This window comes from Callorhinus ursinus, unplaced genomic scaffold, assembly GCF_003265705.2.
Source record: "Callorhinus ursinus isolate GAN/ISIS: 27379988/994484 unplaced genomic scaffold, GSC_fseal_2.0 scaffold37, whole genome shotgun sequence".
Classification (NCBI taxonomy): Eukaryota; Metazoa; Chordata; class Mammalia; order Carnivora; family Otariidae; genus Callorhinus; species Callorhinus ursinus.
In genome coordinates, this window is record NW_027397099.1 from 4,381,575 (window position 1) to 4,398,280 (window position 16,706).

The 16,706-nt window shown below is 44.4% G+C and overlaps 1 protein-coding gene across 3 annotated transcripts in view; it reads right to left on the minus strand.

Moving 5' to 3' along the window:
* WWP2 (WW domain containing E3 ubiquitin protein ligase 2) overlaps window positions 1–16,706 on the minus strand; it is a 138,044-nt gene that overhangs the window by 60,304 nt on the left and 61,034 nt on the right. For all 3 annotated transcript variants that reach the window (XM_025888928.2, XM_025888927.2, XM_073880069.1), the window contains one exon: window positions 14,867–14,963. In XM_025888928.2, the coding sequence (XP_025744713.1) occupies window positions 14,867–14,963 (97 nt within the window). The remainder of the gene's footprint in view (window positions 1–14,866; window positions 14,964–16,706) is intronic.

A 16,706-nucleotide genomic window follows, 5' to 3' on the forward strand; every position in this document is an offset into this window, starting at 1 on the left:
CACCTTGAATTACCTTTAACATATGACTCTCAGAAGGAAGAAAGGCCTCAACAGTTGAGGAAAATCTTCTCTTCAGCAGTTTCCTCTCTTGGAGGACTCACTCAGCCCTTACAAAATGGGATTGTGTCGTGATTAAAAGCTGGCCCAAATGCTGAAACCACACACCGTAAGCCAAAATAGTATCAGGACAAAGGCGAGACGATGGGGTGGAGATGAGCTGGGCTCCACCACAGGCAGCCAGGCTTCAGCACTGCCAGTGACTTCAACGTTGGCCTGATCTTGTCACCATTTTGAGGGTGGAGATGGCAGCAGAGGTGGGAGGGTGAGTGGGTTATGCAGCCCTGAGATAGAAGAAGATGGAACAGCAAAACTCCACAACTGGTTTCAGATTATCTAGTTATAGAGATTCAGCTCTCTTTACAGCATGCCCTTCTCAGAATGCTGGCGTGTCCTTACCTAAGTTCCTCTCTCAGAACCTGAGGCCTCCCTAAGAAATCCAGTCAAGGCCAGGGCCCTGGAATTCTCTCTCCACATTCCCAGAAGCAGATCTGCTGCATGTGAAGTCCCCCAGATGGGGCTCTGGGCTGTCCCTTGGCATTCAAGCTTTGCCACTCACAGAGTTGGCCTCAGTCCTCAGCTGTACCCTGAGAGCCGCAGCCTTGGTTGCTTTGAGACATCTTGCATCACCCTTCATGAAGGCCACTGAATAGCATCTGATTATCTTCTGAGCACTAAGCCCTGTTCTAACAACAAAACAGAAAGGGTCCTGGCGCTCCAGGTTGGTGAACGCATGGAGATGTGGGTAGAATGGCGTGCCTGGAGAGGACATGGAGGCTCCCCCACCTTTTCCCCATACCTCGCCCTATGTATCTCTCTTCCATCTGGCTGTTGATTCATATCCTTTAGTAAACTGGTAAACATTTAAAAACAAAAACAGAAAGAGTCCCTGATCTCAAAAAGTTTACATCTTAGTGGAAATGCAGTCATTTGTAATTTTGCATCACACTCTACAATGCTGACATGTGAGAGCCACTGGGCCAGTGAGTGAGACTGGCTGACAACTTGGCACTGTCACTCCAGTGCAACTTTGTCGACCATCGTCACATACACAATTATTTATGTGGAGTAGTTAAACAAAACTTTGTTTCTTTGGTTTAAAAAGAGGCCAGCCCCAGCATTGGTAACATAAGTGAAAACAAGATGGACAGTCCAAAAAAGCAAAGGCTCACAAGCCAGAACACAAAATTTTTTGCCACATTAAAAGTGAAATTCAAAATCTGGTGATGGCTCAGAATTTGAGATTAATAAGTCTACCATATCCTTCATGTGGAAATTGATTTTTAGAAGTAGTAGGTAGCTTCAACAAAATTCAAAATTCCTGCTCTTCCAAAGATACTGTCAAGAAAACAAAAAGACAATCCAGAGACTGGGAAAAAAATATTTGCAAAATACATATCTGATAAAGGACTTAGATCCAGAATATATAAAGAACTCTCAAAACCCAGTAACAAACCAATATAAGAAATAATCAAAGGATTTTAACAAACATTTCACCCGAGACAATCCAGAAATGGCAAATAAGCACAGGAAAGGCATTCAACATCATTAGTCATTGGGGAAACACGAATTAAGATCAGTGAGAGACCATCACATGCCTGTTAGAACAGACAAAGTAAAAACAGACAAACAAAAGAACTGAGAGCAGCAAGTGCTGAGGAAGATGGGCAAAAAGCAACGGAAAGTCAGTCTCAAACACTGCTGGAGGGAGTGGGATGTGGCACAGCCCCCTGAGAAAACAGTATGGGGGGGGAGAAAAAAAGAAAGAAAAGAAATGGTTTGGCAGTTTTTCATAAAGTTAAATATGCACTTAGCAGACAAACCAGCACTGCTACTCCTACGTATTTACCCAAAAGGAAAACGTAAGTTTCCACAACCTGTAGGCAAATGTTTATAGCGACCTTATTCATAATTTCCAAAACCATAAACATCCCAACGTCCTTCAACTGCTGAATGAACGGACAGACCGTGGTACATCCATACAGGGGACTTACACTCAGCAAATAAAAGCAAACAAATAACTAATACCTGCAACAACACAGATTCATCTCAAATGCCCTACGCTACGCTAACCAAAAGACAGACTCAAAAGACTACAGTGTTTCATTCCATTTTCCTAACATTTAGGAGGAAGCAAGGCAAACTGTATGGAAAGAAAACAGACTGGTGTTTGCCAGTGGCTGGAGGTAGGAGAGGATGACTACAAAGAGGCACAAGGGAACTTTTCAGGAAGATAAAACTATGTATATCTTGGAAACGGTAGTGGTTACCAGACGGTATGTTTTCTCAAAACCCACAGAACTGTACATGGAAAAGGATGAATTTTCTTCTACATAAATTATAACTCAGTAAAGCTAACTTAATAATTTCTAAAAATCAATTTGTATATTTTAGCCACTGCAAAAACAGTTCACATGAGAAAAAATAAAAGTGAGCAAAAGTTTTAAAAGACAGGTAACTTGAGAAACAAACTGAGGGTTCTAGAGGGGAAGGAGGCGGGGGGATGGGTTAGCCCGGTGATGGGTATTAGACAGGGCACGTACTGCATGCACGGAGCACTGGGTGTTATATGCAAACAAAGAATCAAAAACAAATGATGTAATGTATGGTGATTAACATAACATAATAAAAAAAACTAAAATAAAAAAATAAGACAGGTAACTTACTGTGTGAGGATATGCTCAAAAAAAAAAAAACACACAGAAAACAAGAATCTTGATAAGAATGTACTTTAGGCAATATTCAAGATTCTCCAAACACTCTGTATTAATAAACATGAGGACTCTTCAAAGCCCAGGAACACATTTCTCCCAAATGTTGAGAATTCCTGGTTGACTGGATACTGGGTGCCGAGGACAATTTTCTACCTTGGTAAAAGAGGCCTGGGATACAAAAGGGGGTTCTTTGACCTCAGATCCAGGCCCGTCAGTATTTGAGCTCAGCACATGAGAAGTTTCAGGGCAGAACAATTAACAGTGAGTTTTCCTCCATTTACAAAAACAAATCAATAATGACGCAGAAGGTAAAATCACCCAATAAACTTCAAACTCTTCTCACACTCTAACCCAGGGAATTGATATTTGCCTGGATGACTGGACCCAAGAGGGTGGCTGTGCAGTCCCTCCTCTGAGGCCTCTTAACTGGGCATTGTCTTTTAATAGCAGCATGGAAACAAACTGAGTGAGGCTGGGCCAGTTTCCAGTAAGACAGAACCAGCAAAAAAAAAAAAAAAAAAAAAAAAAAGGCACTTAAAATAGAAGCACTAAAAAAAAAGAAAACGGGAATTGGTGATGGGAAAAGAAATGGTTTCCACCATTCAGAGACGCATCAATAAGCAAACCTGCTCCCACCTACACCCTCTTCAATCCTTCCTCCCCATTCAAACGTGGATTCAGGGGAAATTAAAAATAATAATAATAAATAAATAAGGGGATAAAAAGGAGAGGTGAAAGGGAAAGGCGCAATTAAGAGTTAAAATGGGACCATTCCAGGCATTCCAAGGGTAATTTACGGCTCCATTCCACACCCTACCTCTAGGCTGCCAGCCTCAGAAATGACAGGAAAGGTAAAAATAAAACTGCTGCCAAGTCCATTCTATGTTTCAGAAAGACAAATGATTTACTTTTTTTTTTTAATTTTATTTATTGATTTGACAGAGAGAGACATACAGCGAGAGAGAGAACACAAGCAGGGGGAGTGGGAGAGGGAGAAGCCGACTCCCCGCGGAGCAGGGAGCCCGATGCGGGGCTCGATCCCAGGACCCTGGGATCATGACCCGAGCCGTAGGCAGACGCCTAACGACTGAGCCACCCAGGCGCCCGACAAGTGATTTACTTTTGCACAACCTGGGGTACAGAGCAAACCTCTCAACAGTGGCAGCTTTGGAAAACCAAAAGATTCAACTTACAAGAGAACATACAATACATTTTGATGCATCTAACCTAATTCCATGTTGTAGGTCGAGAGTAATAGAAAAGGATACTCAAACACCCTCCCCAACTTGAAAGGGAGCTGAAGTTCCGGGGAAGTATTCACTCCTCATTCTACCCAGCTCAGTGCAGCAGTCAATGACTGATATGTTCCTTGGCCTGAGATGCTACAAGTGCATAGGATGCTCATGGGGAGAGCGTTGGGGACCACCAGCCTCCACTGACACGCAGGAGGAACGTGCACGGGTGGACCCTGAAAGGGATGCGGAGCCCCACCTTGGATGGGTAAGCCAGAAGGGCGTCTCCACCTTCTTCCTACTGAAATCGTCTCTTGTTTGAGCGTCCCTTGTGCTACAGCCTCAGACCAAAAAGGACTACATGGGGCCCTGAGGTACTGGGGTCAACAGTACATTCGGCTGTCATTTCTAAGTGTTCTGACCCAGCAAATCACAAAGGCAGAAATCCAGCAGGAGTGAGGTAAGCTCCAAAAAGAGTATGTTCCTTGGAACATCCTCAGAACATCCCTCTAAACTGCTCCTGAGGATAATTCAGAGCCTTTGAGGATCTACTCACCTGGCAGACTCTTCTCTGGATGCCCAATCCAAATCTTGGTCTGAATCTCCCTCATCTCCCAGGCTAAATTCCCTTACATTCTCTCACAAAGCATTCTAATTTTCCCTTTATGGCACTTCTATTTGTAATTATGTATTTGTGTGTTTATTTGTTCAATATCTATCTCCAATAAGGTTCGTGAGGGCAGGCACCATGTCTCTTCTGTGTACCTTTGCATAAACCAGCACCCAGCATGTGCCTGGCCCCACAAGAAGGCATGTAAAAATATTTGCTGAATGAATAAAAGAAGCAGGCTGTCAAGTTCAAAAGCACTCTTGGGCCTGTAATCTCTAGTACTGCTCATGTTCTTTGCAGCCCAGTCACTCATCACCTCTTCATCTTCCGTCATCCCTTTAGAGAATGGAATCCATGCCAGGGGATGGAATCCAGAGTCTAGGAGGTAACTGAGAAGTACCAGAGCTACTGCCTTCCAGAAAGACCACCTCTAAGCATCATGTGAAAACATCCTCTAATATCAGGGTCTAGAAATAAAAATCATTTCACTAGACTCATTTCATGGCCACACATAGATACTAAAATTGTGAGACAATCTCCAAATCCAACAAGTTCTATTTGGCATGGGTTTTTATTGGTTCTAACTGTAATTTTCAAGCACTCTAACAGGTAAAGTGTAGGCAAGTGACTAAACATGAGAATTTAGAGAGACACCTTCTGTGGCGGGCAGAATTTCTAAAATGAAAAAAAAATTTTTTTTAAGTGCCTCCCAAAGATACCCCACCCTAATGCCTAAAACCAGTGAAATGTGACAAAATGTCACACCCCTGATTATGTTATGTGGCACCAGTGACTTAGGAAAGAGCGCTCAAATAAGCAGGCCTGATCTGACTATATAATATAAAAACAGTATGCTTTCTCTAGCAGGTGTCAGAAGTGGAAAGCAAAAAAGAAAATCAGAGCGATTCAAAGCTCAAGGGAGTGGGGGGCACCTACATGAGAAGGAATGCAGGTGGCCTTCCAGACCTGAGAGAGGCCCCAGTTAACAGCCAGTAAGGAAACAAGGACCTCAGTCCTACACCCGCAAGTAACTGAAGTCTACCAACCACCGGAATGAGCTTTGAAGCAAAGTCTTCCTTAGACTTTCCAGAGTAGAATGCAGCTCGGCCAACACTTTGATTTTGGTCTTGTGGGACCCTGAGTAGACAAGCCAGCCAGCCACACTGTGCCACTACAGAACTGTGAGCTAAAAAAGGTTATCGTTTTAAGCCCTAAGTTTGCGGTGACTGATTACACAGCAAAAGAAAACTGATAAAACCTCTCAATACAAATAAATGTCAATTTCCACCGAAGACAATACTGACTTTCAAACATGTGGCTAGGTACTAGCCTTGACCCAAATTCTTACTGATCACCCCACTTCACTCTGATTTCAGAAGGCCTTATGCGGGCGTGGTATGTCTCTATGCAATTAGGGGTCATCTCAGGGCAAGAGCATTCCCGTGATGCGATGTCCTTTATGAGACACACTTCTAAGATTCAACAATCACTTGGGAATTTCGACTATATAGAAGTGAGGTATTACTGTTCTTAATGGGTAAGTAACATTCTCTTCTGGTAGAGTTCAGCTACAGGGACTTTACGCATTCTTTTTCCAAAAAAGACATATTTATGTGTCAACTTGTGTCTGATTCCAATGTCAACCTTAAAAGTTGCAAGGATTTGAAAAGAATAGTCCACGCAAAGGGTTCTATATAGAAATACAAGTCATGAAGAAAAAAGAGATGAAACAGGAGAGACTGAGTGGGCAGTGGGAACCTACCAAGCTCTTGGGTTAGGCTAAGCCTTGGAAAGCACAAGGCAGTCCTGATAAAAAGTCTCCCCTACACCCTGGGCCCCTGAAATCATCACTTCTCAGGAGAAGTGGTGCCAAGGAATGTAAGCTAGTAGCAAGACCCACCCCGAAGTTTTGGCAAATAAGGGACAAGAACATAAGACTCTTTCAACTCAACAAATATTTACTGAGCTGCTGCTATGTGCAGCAAGGCACTATTCTAGGCTCTGCTAAGGACAGAAAGATGAATAATGCACAGATGCCTTTAACATGGTATTTGGCTTAGAGTTTGGCACCACTCCCCCTGCACCTTCTCCTCCTCCAAAAAGAAGTAGATGGAAGAAGTTGTTACTCCTCGGTAGTCTACAGTTCATTCTTTTCTAAGCCGAAAGCAAAACTGAAAGGTGTGATTTAAAATAAATCTTTCTTAAACCTTTTTTAAAGGTAAAATTAAAAAAAGAAAAAAAGAAAAGAACAACAACAACAAACAAACCTGGCCTTACTCTCTCATTCTCCTTCACAAAATAACAATTATTTGCACTACATCCTACCCTGGGTTTTCACTAATCTCATTTTTAAAAAATTTTTGTCATTTTGTCATTAAAACATTGTACTTTCAAAGGCTATTTGTCTACACCAAGTAGACCCAACGCATTAGGTGCGTTAAAAAGTAAAGCCACACAAAATCTTCAAAACAGGGAGCAAGTGAATAAGTTCCCATTCTTTTCACACCACTGGATGCAGAATTTCACACTCCATTATCAAAGAATCAGCGAGCCAAAGATGACTTCAACTCATCAAGACCAAGAAAAAGCATGGCAAGCACGGGCTTAAAGTGCAAAGTCAGCCTAGAGATAGGAAACAAAGAAGGCAGGACAGACAGAAACGGAAAAGGCAAGAGGATGGTGAAAACAACTCCAAGGGTATCAAGACTCAAAGAAACACAAAGGGCCTGTGGCGGTTTCAAGACAGACGCTATCGTACTGGTACTTTAAAAATTAAGTTCAATGCCATTGCAAGCAATGCTACCTAAAATACAAACACCAAAAAGGCTGAAACTAAATGGGTGGGGGGAAAATATGCCAAGCAAATACAAAACAAAAGGAAGCTGAGACAGCTATGCTAATGTTAAACCAAATAGATTTTTTTAAATAATTTTTACAAATCAGGTGTAATTTAGAGTTAGATTCACCCTTTTTAAGGGTACGGTCTAATGAGTGGTAACAAATGTACACAATCGTGTTACCACCACCACAATCAAGACACAGAGCATTTCTATCACCCTCCAACATTTCTGGTGCCCTTTTACAGTTAATCCCACCCCCCACCCCCGTCAATTCCTAGAAACTGCTGATTGGATTTCTATCCCTATAATTTTGCCTTTTCCAGAATGTTATATAAATGGATCCATAACAATGTAGCCTTTTGTACAAGTCTAGCTTCCTGCACTTAGCATTATGCTTTTGAGTGTCATCTATGTTGTTGTAGGTTGTTCCTTTCCATCATTCAGAGCAAATAAATTTTCAGAGAAAAAGCACTAAAAAAAAAAAGGGGGATAGTGAGATAAACATAAAAAGTTTAATTTGCACATAAGTCATATTTCAAATTCATAGCGTGGACCCAATAAAATAATCTTGAAATGCACAAAGCAGAAGTTCACAGACACAATCTGGCCCCACCAATTGCTGCCCTCATCTCCTATTTTCCCACCACTCCCTCCACACCAATGAGACTGGCCTCCCTTCCCTTCTTCCAACTCCAAAGGCCTTGGCAGAAGCCATTCCTCCGCCCAAATATTGTTCTTCCCAGATATCCTCACGGACAGCCCTCATCTTCAAATCTTTGCTAAAAGGTCATCTTCTTAACAATGCCTCTCTTGACTGCCTATTTATTTCTGCATCTTAATCTTAGATAATACAGTCATATGTATGTATGTATTTATATATATATATGCATACATATATATGCTCTTTAAAAAAAAAAAAACCAAAATAAACAAACAGGTGGCATCCTGGAGCTGGCCTGTGAACCACAGTTTGCCATAGCTATCACCCAAATATCTTTCATAGGGACATTAGCAAATGACTAGTATTTCCTCAAATATGCTAGGTTCTCTTTATTCTGCCTTGCCTTTGCCCACGCTGTACCCTCTTCCTGGAGTGACTTCCCTTACCCTGATGCCACTGGTCTGCAAACTCCTTTCAAAGCACAGCTCAAACGTGGGACGTCTTCCCCAAACGCCCCAGGTGGATTCAGGAACACTTCCACTACCTTCCTCTTGCATGTGGACTCGCCACCGCTACACGGTCCATCGTGCTACACTGCCACTTTTGTATCGGTCTCCTACTAGATGCCACAGTCCTTGATGACGGGGACCGTGGCTTTCCCTCTTTTTGTCACCATGACCTACCTCAGAGCCTGGCATTCTTGTCTGTGGAATGAATATTGCCTTCAATTGCAGACATCTGCCTTACCTTCTCCTAGTGCCTGAAAAGTTCCCAACCAGCTTCCTGGCATATACCACACCCCTCTAGGCTCACAGACAAGAAATGCCCAATAAATACCTACAAAATACATAGAGCTGAAGAGATAAGTGTATAATAATGTACAATGCAGGATTTAATTAGGGCAAAATTAATAAATTCATGTATAAATGAATGTGTAATTAATCTCCATGATAACTTTTCGATGCCAGGCTTCTGTCCACGGTCTCAGTCCTCCCCCAAATAAACCAACTACTCAGGAGAGAGTCCACTGTAAGAAGGGACTGAGTCCTAGTTATTCCTAAAGGAATAAATGAATTGCACTTCTTTCTCTTCTTATTCCGTTCTCTTCCTCAGCAATCCTGAGGCTCTGCCCAGATTTGAAGGAGAAGCTGTTGGGTGGGAGGCTTGAATGAAAACCGTAAAGGTGTTCAGTTGTGTTTCGCACTGACAGGGTGACATCTCTAAATAACTACAGTTTCCAATCAAGTAGCCTTTAGTCATCTCAACTGCAGGAGAGGCCAACAATGACTGAGAAAATGGCCCCGTGCCCAAAGGCTCAACTCCCATCCTGTCCGCCCCTGTCCCCATTAGCTTTGCTTCCCAAACCCCCTTGGCCCTCCCAGGACTCCCAGCAGTGTTCCCAGCAGACTCACGCCCCGTTGAGTTTATTTTTCTTTCCTTTCTGGGCTAGGCTGTCTGCAGACACAGCTGATGAGCTATTTAGAGCTCACCAGAGACCTTGGGGCTTTTTAAGTCCCCCAGACTTCACTCTTTTAAATCTTCAGAGGTCATTAATGCCAAGGCAAGAGAGTCAATAAATTTCATATGCTTTTATCAAAGCAGGACAAAAAAGAAAGAAGAAAAGAGGGTGGATGAAAACTCTATCATAAGAGGTTTTGAAACTTTTACATGTAAAGGAATCACAGGGGAGGGGTGCCTGGGTGGCTCAGTCGTTAAAGCGTCTGCCTTCGGCTCAGGTCATGGTCCCAGGGTCCTGGGATCGAGTCCCGCATCGGGCTCCCTGCTCTGTGGGAAGCCTGCTTCTCCCTCTCCCACTCCCCCTGCTTGTGTTCCCTCTCTCGCTGTGTCTCTGTCAAATAAATAAATAAAAATCTTAAAAAAAAAAAAAAAAAAACAGAATCACAGGGGAGCGTGTTAAAACACAGGGTCTGCCCGACACTGGCCAGTACTCTCCGCTGACGATGGACGTGGGCAAATTCCAGGCCTCCATCCCCTCACACCAAACACAAAGAGGTACATACATCCCTGCACGTTCACATCTACACTTCCACAAAACAAACACATACACACACGGCAAAGGAAAATTAATTGCTTAACCTTCGTACAGTTTCTTCATCAAGACCTCTTTCAGTCTTCAGGTCCATTAATGAAAAAATTCAATGCCTTCTTCCCTTTTTGTCTCCCCAGTTCCCTATAGAACTGTGGAAAATCTACGGGGATTCTTGACTGAGGAGCTAGTTGGTCAAGTCAGAAGGCATCTCAGGCTGTGCTTGGAGGAGCAGCATGGCTCGCAGATAGCCCTGAGGGTTTCAGCTGTGAGCTGGTTTCCCCTTCTCACCCCGATTTCACAGAACGGCTGGGGAGGGGGAAAAAGAAACTCACAGGTATCAGGGCATCAGCGAAGTACGGAGGGACTCAAGACACCCTGACTTCCTACTCTCCAGGCTCGAATTTCACACCCATTTCTAACTGAACAGTAACTCTGAAGACAGCAGTACCCGCGCGGACCCCCTCTGCCGGGTCCTTTCCCACCACGGATGCCCCACTGGGGTTTTCTCTCATTCACTGCTCGCTCCCTCCACTAGTCAGTTCCTGAGACCCTGTACTGAACCCTCGCAGAGGGGACGATGATGGTCTCTCTGCAAACTTCCACCCCACTCTCTCCTCGGTCTTTCCTCTGCATCCACAGATTTCTTCTCTCTCTGAACTGCCCGGAACGCTCGTAGTTTTATTTGCCTGATTCTTTTCTTTCTTTCTTTTTTTAAAGATTTTATTTATTTGACACAGAGAGAGCGACAGCGAGAGAGGGAACACGAGCAGGGGGAGTGGAAGAGGGAGAAGCAGGCTTCCCGCTGAGCAGGGAGCCCGATGCGGGGCTCGATCCCAGGACCCTAGGATCATGACCTGAGCTGAAGGCAGACGCTTAACGACTGAGCCACCCAGGCGCCCCTATTTGCCTGTTTCATTCAGATCTCATGTATCATGAAGGCTGTGAACTGGCTGTGGAAAGGGGAGGCCATGCTCCCCGCAAGCCGTGTGCAGTGTGCACATGGGACCAGGCACATATCAGATCTGCAAAACCTGAACTGACTTAGGCACCGTTCCTGAAGCCAGCCCTCGGTCCAGCCAAATAAACTAAACACTGGGTGATTATTAAAGGGTGTGGAAGGACTCCCTGTGCCAACGAGCACGCGCTCTCCCAGGGGGCTCCGTCACACACCAGGCACTCTCCACCACTGCGCTGGAAGCAGGAACACTGGCTGAGGACGCCGGGCAGGATGACACGCTGACAGAATCCGGGGGGCGCCATGTAATCGCGCCCACTCCAGTCAAACGCCAAACAGAGTCAGGCCAGGCCGCTCAGGCCACCAAGACTAGTGCTGTTCGGACACATTATCTGGCAGTGATCGGCTTTCATCTGGAACCCATTCCCCCAATTCCCAAACTAAATTCTCAAGCCTGAGGTTTCGAAGTGACAGGAGCATGACCTATGAGGCCGACGTGGAGCACTGACTCCGAATCACTGGTTACCGCTACAAAGATCAACGGGGAAGAAGGGAAATAAGTGCTTGTTACCAAGCCTGGAGAAATCCTAAGTTCTGACATCTGTCTGCCTCAATAGCAAATGGCAGTCTCTCCAACCTAATACCATGGCTGTTCGGTTTTCTCAGATTGATAGAGGACACTTCTTCCTGCTTTATTGTGAAATATATCATGGAAACCAAACAATATATTAAAGATATATTCGGTTCAAAGAAGTCGAGTAAGATGCACAGTCGAGGACCCACCCCCCACATTCACAGTGCTGGGAAATTTCCATGTGCTTTCTCCTCGTTTTACCCACCTCCAGCCCCACAATGATAACCACTCTCTTGAATTCAGGGTTACTTATTCCCTTCCATTTTTTATGGTTTTACTATTTATGGAGGAATCCATAAAAAATATTACGGTTTATTTTGACATTTTTCAACTTTATATAAGTTACATCACACTGTGTCCCCCCCCCCACCCCCCCGTGGCCTGCTTCTCTTGTTCAACATTATGTTTCTGAGATTCCACCATATTGATGCAACCATCATTCACCCATTTTTACTATGGGATGGTATTTCATTGTAAGACTATACAACAATTTATATTTTCTTTACTCAACCAGACCCACTGACTGCATACTAGTACGGTGTGTCTATAAATCAATTTATGCCACATGATAAAATAACTAGGGATGGTTCACCCAATTATTCTTAAAGAGTGGGCAAGATCCCACTGAAAGACAGAGCTTGGGGTCTTATTCTGCAAGCAAATGGTCCCTTTACTGGACGACCTTGGGTAGATGAACCCCTAAATAAAACCCTTACATGGTTCCAGTTTGATAGCTTAATAAAGCAGAAAGGCTGTTTGACATGGCAATCTTCACCTTCATGGACATGTCAGAGCATCTTTGATCATGGTGAATAGCACCCAAGTCCAAGAAAAACCTACCTCTCGGAGAGCAAAGACTAAATATTTAGTCTAGGAGAAAGCAGGCAGAAGCCCATCCTCTACCCCAGGAAGCCTAGGACAGCAGAGGATTGTCCTTGAATCCTGAAGGCTTGATTCATCACCCTGCTAATTACAGACCTTGATGCAAAAACATCAGCCAGGCCACACTTCCCAGGTTTGCAGGTGAGGAAGGGGGTACCACGGAGAGTCTTCAGAGCAAAGGCACCCCCTGCCACTATCCCTGAGCACTCCCAGTGTGCGAGGCTGACATAGCTCATCTCAGTTAATCCCAACAATGACCTTGTGAGGCAGGTGATATCCCCATTTTGTATCTGAAAAACACTGAGGTGCCGAGTTACTAAACCAGGTTTAGTAACTGGTACGATATCACAGAGCAAGTAAATGACAGGCCAGAATTCAATCTACTTTTTCTGCTTGTAAAGCCCCGTACCCTGATCCAGTCAACTACCCTGCTACCACCTGATCTTCAGTGCAGCAGCAATGGGGAAAAGGAGTTCTTAGGGACAAAGAAGACACTGCCTTCAGGTGATCCTTTCAAAAGTGCTTGCTACTGAATGGCAGCAGGCTCCATGCGAACAAAGAATAAATACTTAGATGGCAGAGGCCTGTGAAAACTCAGCAGCCATGCGTGGAAAATGCTATAGGAGCTAAGCAGACCAGGGAGGACTCCTACACTGCTCAAACTACTTGGAGGACACTCTGCCCACCAATAGTTGACTAGCATCGAATGTCTACCATGGGTTATGGGCAAAGATGCATCCAATTTTCTGTTGAAGTCTGGTTGCTGCTTTACAAGACAACAATCCTCAACACAAACAACAACAAAGACGGGCTCCTGGGACACGTAAGTTTCAAGATCTATTCACTAGAGAACTTCAGAGAGCAATAAGTAGGTCAAGAACTTAATTCCAAAGGTATTAAGAACTGGACTCTGCCTTCCAACCCCCAAATAAGTGACATCAGTTGCATATGACACAAACTTTCCAAGTCAGCTCAAAGACCAAGATGGCAGCTGCTGGTGCCAAAGCTAAGAAGGCATCATTCCCAGAGAGTGAAATGCTGAGGTGTTCTTCTCCGCCAGCTACTCACCACCAAAGAGATTCTGTTTTCTCTAGCTCTGGGTGCCCCTCATGCCTCCGTTGACACAAAATTTGCCAATTATTTCATTGGTCCTTACCCTGTGAGACTCAACTATTTATCCCAAGTTATAACTCATCTAGCAAGTCAAGGAAAAGAGTGAATGGTCTTCAGGGTGTGAGGCAACACCTCTGCAGAGGCTTGGAGAAAAGAGACAGGGAAATGGCACCTTGGCTTCTACTGACGCTACACACAAAAGATCCAAACATGCAACCCTCTCTTGCTCTTGGCACCTGCCTGGCAAACCCTCAAAACCACCGAATCCAGAGAGGCTGACGGCTGTCGTTACAGGGATCATTCAAGATGCTGTGGGTATTGGCTGAAATCATACTGTGTTTCTCAAAGCATTATTCCCACTTCCCTGGGATATGTTCAGGAAGATTTTTACTAGTTTTTTCACTTACTCTCCACAGATAGTAACGATTTACAAACTATACTCATAAGATTCTTTTCCCTAAAATTTCTTTAATATATCTGGAGATTTTGTACACAGTGATAAATAATAAAATAAAAAAGTAAATAATTCTTAGAAGTCCCCAACTCCCTCCTCCCCATCTCTCTAATATACCTGGGAATTCAGGTGGCTTGGAAATGAATTTGCACTGTTAACCCAGGTGTAAGATGGGTATGTCAATAAATAAAATTAAGTCATTCCTGATACGTATAATAAGTATAATATAACTCAGACTGCAAGTGCAGGAGGTCTTAATCAGTACTCCAAAGAGAATCATGGATCACCTCCAGAAACAGAAATGCACAGACAGAAAATCTCACATACAAAGAACCAGTGCTTTAGGCATTTCTGTGTGTATCCTAAAAGGATAACTGTGGTTGCTGCCCCCATAACATAAAACACCAGTTAAGTTCTGTTCGACAATCCCTCTCATCCAAATAACCAGCTTAGCCAGTCCCAATCTCTGACAAGGAACCCCTGACCCTTTTGAGAATCCCAAATTCTGTACTCCCCTCTGGACCTCCTTAACGTAGTGAGTCAGTTGGGAATTTCCAACAGTTTCTAACATAAATTGTTCCTCGCCACCTCCCAACATGTTTTCAATTGCTCTGAGCACCCTCCTAGCTCCTGCTCATCCACAAGGTGGGGGGGGGGGTCTTACCGAGATCTCCCACCAAAGCAGTTTGTGCTGGGGGGCTGGTGTCGGTTCTCTGGAGCAACAGCTGTCCCACCGGATTCTCTTGAAGGTGGCTGGGATCCTAAATAGGGGACCCATCACAAGAAAAGACAGAAACATTGAGAAGCTCAACCCTTGTTTGAGATGTGGCTCAGGAACAAAGTTCAGTCCGTGCATCCAAGTGACCCACCACAGAGCACCCTGGCAGTCTAGCAAGCTGCGGCCTCCAGCAGGAACAGGAAATAGGGATAGCCAGATGAGATTCAAGCGGGGCTTCAGAACAGAGGCGCTCAAGCCTGGGAAACAGCTCTTCTTCTCCGAGACCTTCAGGAACATCTAAGGCACTTACAAGCAACTTCCCATGTGCATTAAATAAACTTCAGCTGCACCACGTGAGACACAGAACAGATGCTGACCATGCAAAGTAGGGGCAAGCAATGGGGGCATTTGTCCATATCGCAACCAGAAACCTTTAAAAAGCCAAAGCCAATTCAATTCAAATCAAATCACGACACTCTTCTGCTCAAAACCCCTCAAGAGCTTTCTGCTTCTTAGGATGAGGTCCAAACTCCTCACCAAGGTCTTTGAGGCTGTGGTGATCTGAGCCAACCTGCCCTTATGGTCTCACCTGCCACCACTCTTCTTCTTGCTCTCCCTGGTCCAGCCACCCTGACCACCTCTGTTTCTACTGCAGGCCAAGCTCACTCCCACCTCAGGGCCTTTGCACAGGGGACCCTTCTACCTCTTACTCAGCTACCCCATTCCCACACCTCCATCTTGGCCTATCTAAACTCTTCACCTCCAGTGGATCTCGCTTCCTCGAAGAGACCTTCCCTGGCCCCCAGTTTAAGAGAGATCCCCCAAAGTATGAGAATCTCACATCACCCAGTACTTTTCCTTCATAGCTTTTGTCATGATTACAATTACGTCATTATTTCTGCATTTATTTGTTTCATGTCTAACAACCCTGCCCCCACCAAGTAAATCATGGGCTCCTACGAGTAGAGACTGTATGAATTTTGCCCCTGCCATCCGGCTAGCACCTGGTCCAAGATCTAGTACATACCAGGTGCTCAATTACAGATATACGTGCAGAATGAGTGAATAATGCATGTTTTCTCCATACACCAAAAGTACCCGAAGCACCACTCCGTCCGGGGAGGATTCTCAAGTCAAGCCCCATCCAATCACTGAGATTCTACCCAACTGCCCTTAAATCAGAACTCAAATTTCACTCCCTGGAAGCTACAGAAAGTCTGTTTGGGGCCTGGAAAGTGCCACAGTTACCTCACATTTAACGAGAAAAGTTATGGAGAAACCCAACCCATCTCAGTCCTCAGACTTCATGAAATAATTTCCTGCTAGATCCAAAGGTGACTAATTTCAAACTAGATCAAAAGAAACAAACTGCCCTCATTCAGGACAGAGTGGGAGATACTCCAATTTCCCTGCTTCTGTCTGTATTTTGCCAGTGTGAATCTCTTAAGACACACAGTCCCTTTCCCAACCAATACCGTCATATAAAAGGAACCTTCAAGTTCCCCAGGAAGTGTAACTGTATTGGGAGGAAAAATGGGCCTAAGTAACATTTAATAAAGACATTTTATTTTCTAGAGTCCGTGTGGGATGAAAAGATATTTTCTCTGCTCTCAAAGCAAAACGACAACACACGTTTATTTTGGTCCTTTATCAGAAAGCTGTCCTTAAAAAATCGTGTCACAGTTTTGATCATGCTAAGACTGCTAAGAGGAATCAGGGCTAGCTACGGGCCAGGGCTGGCTGAGTGGGACCCAAACCCAGGCACCTCCCCCGCCCCAGCCCTGCC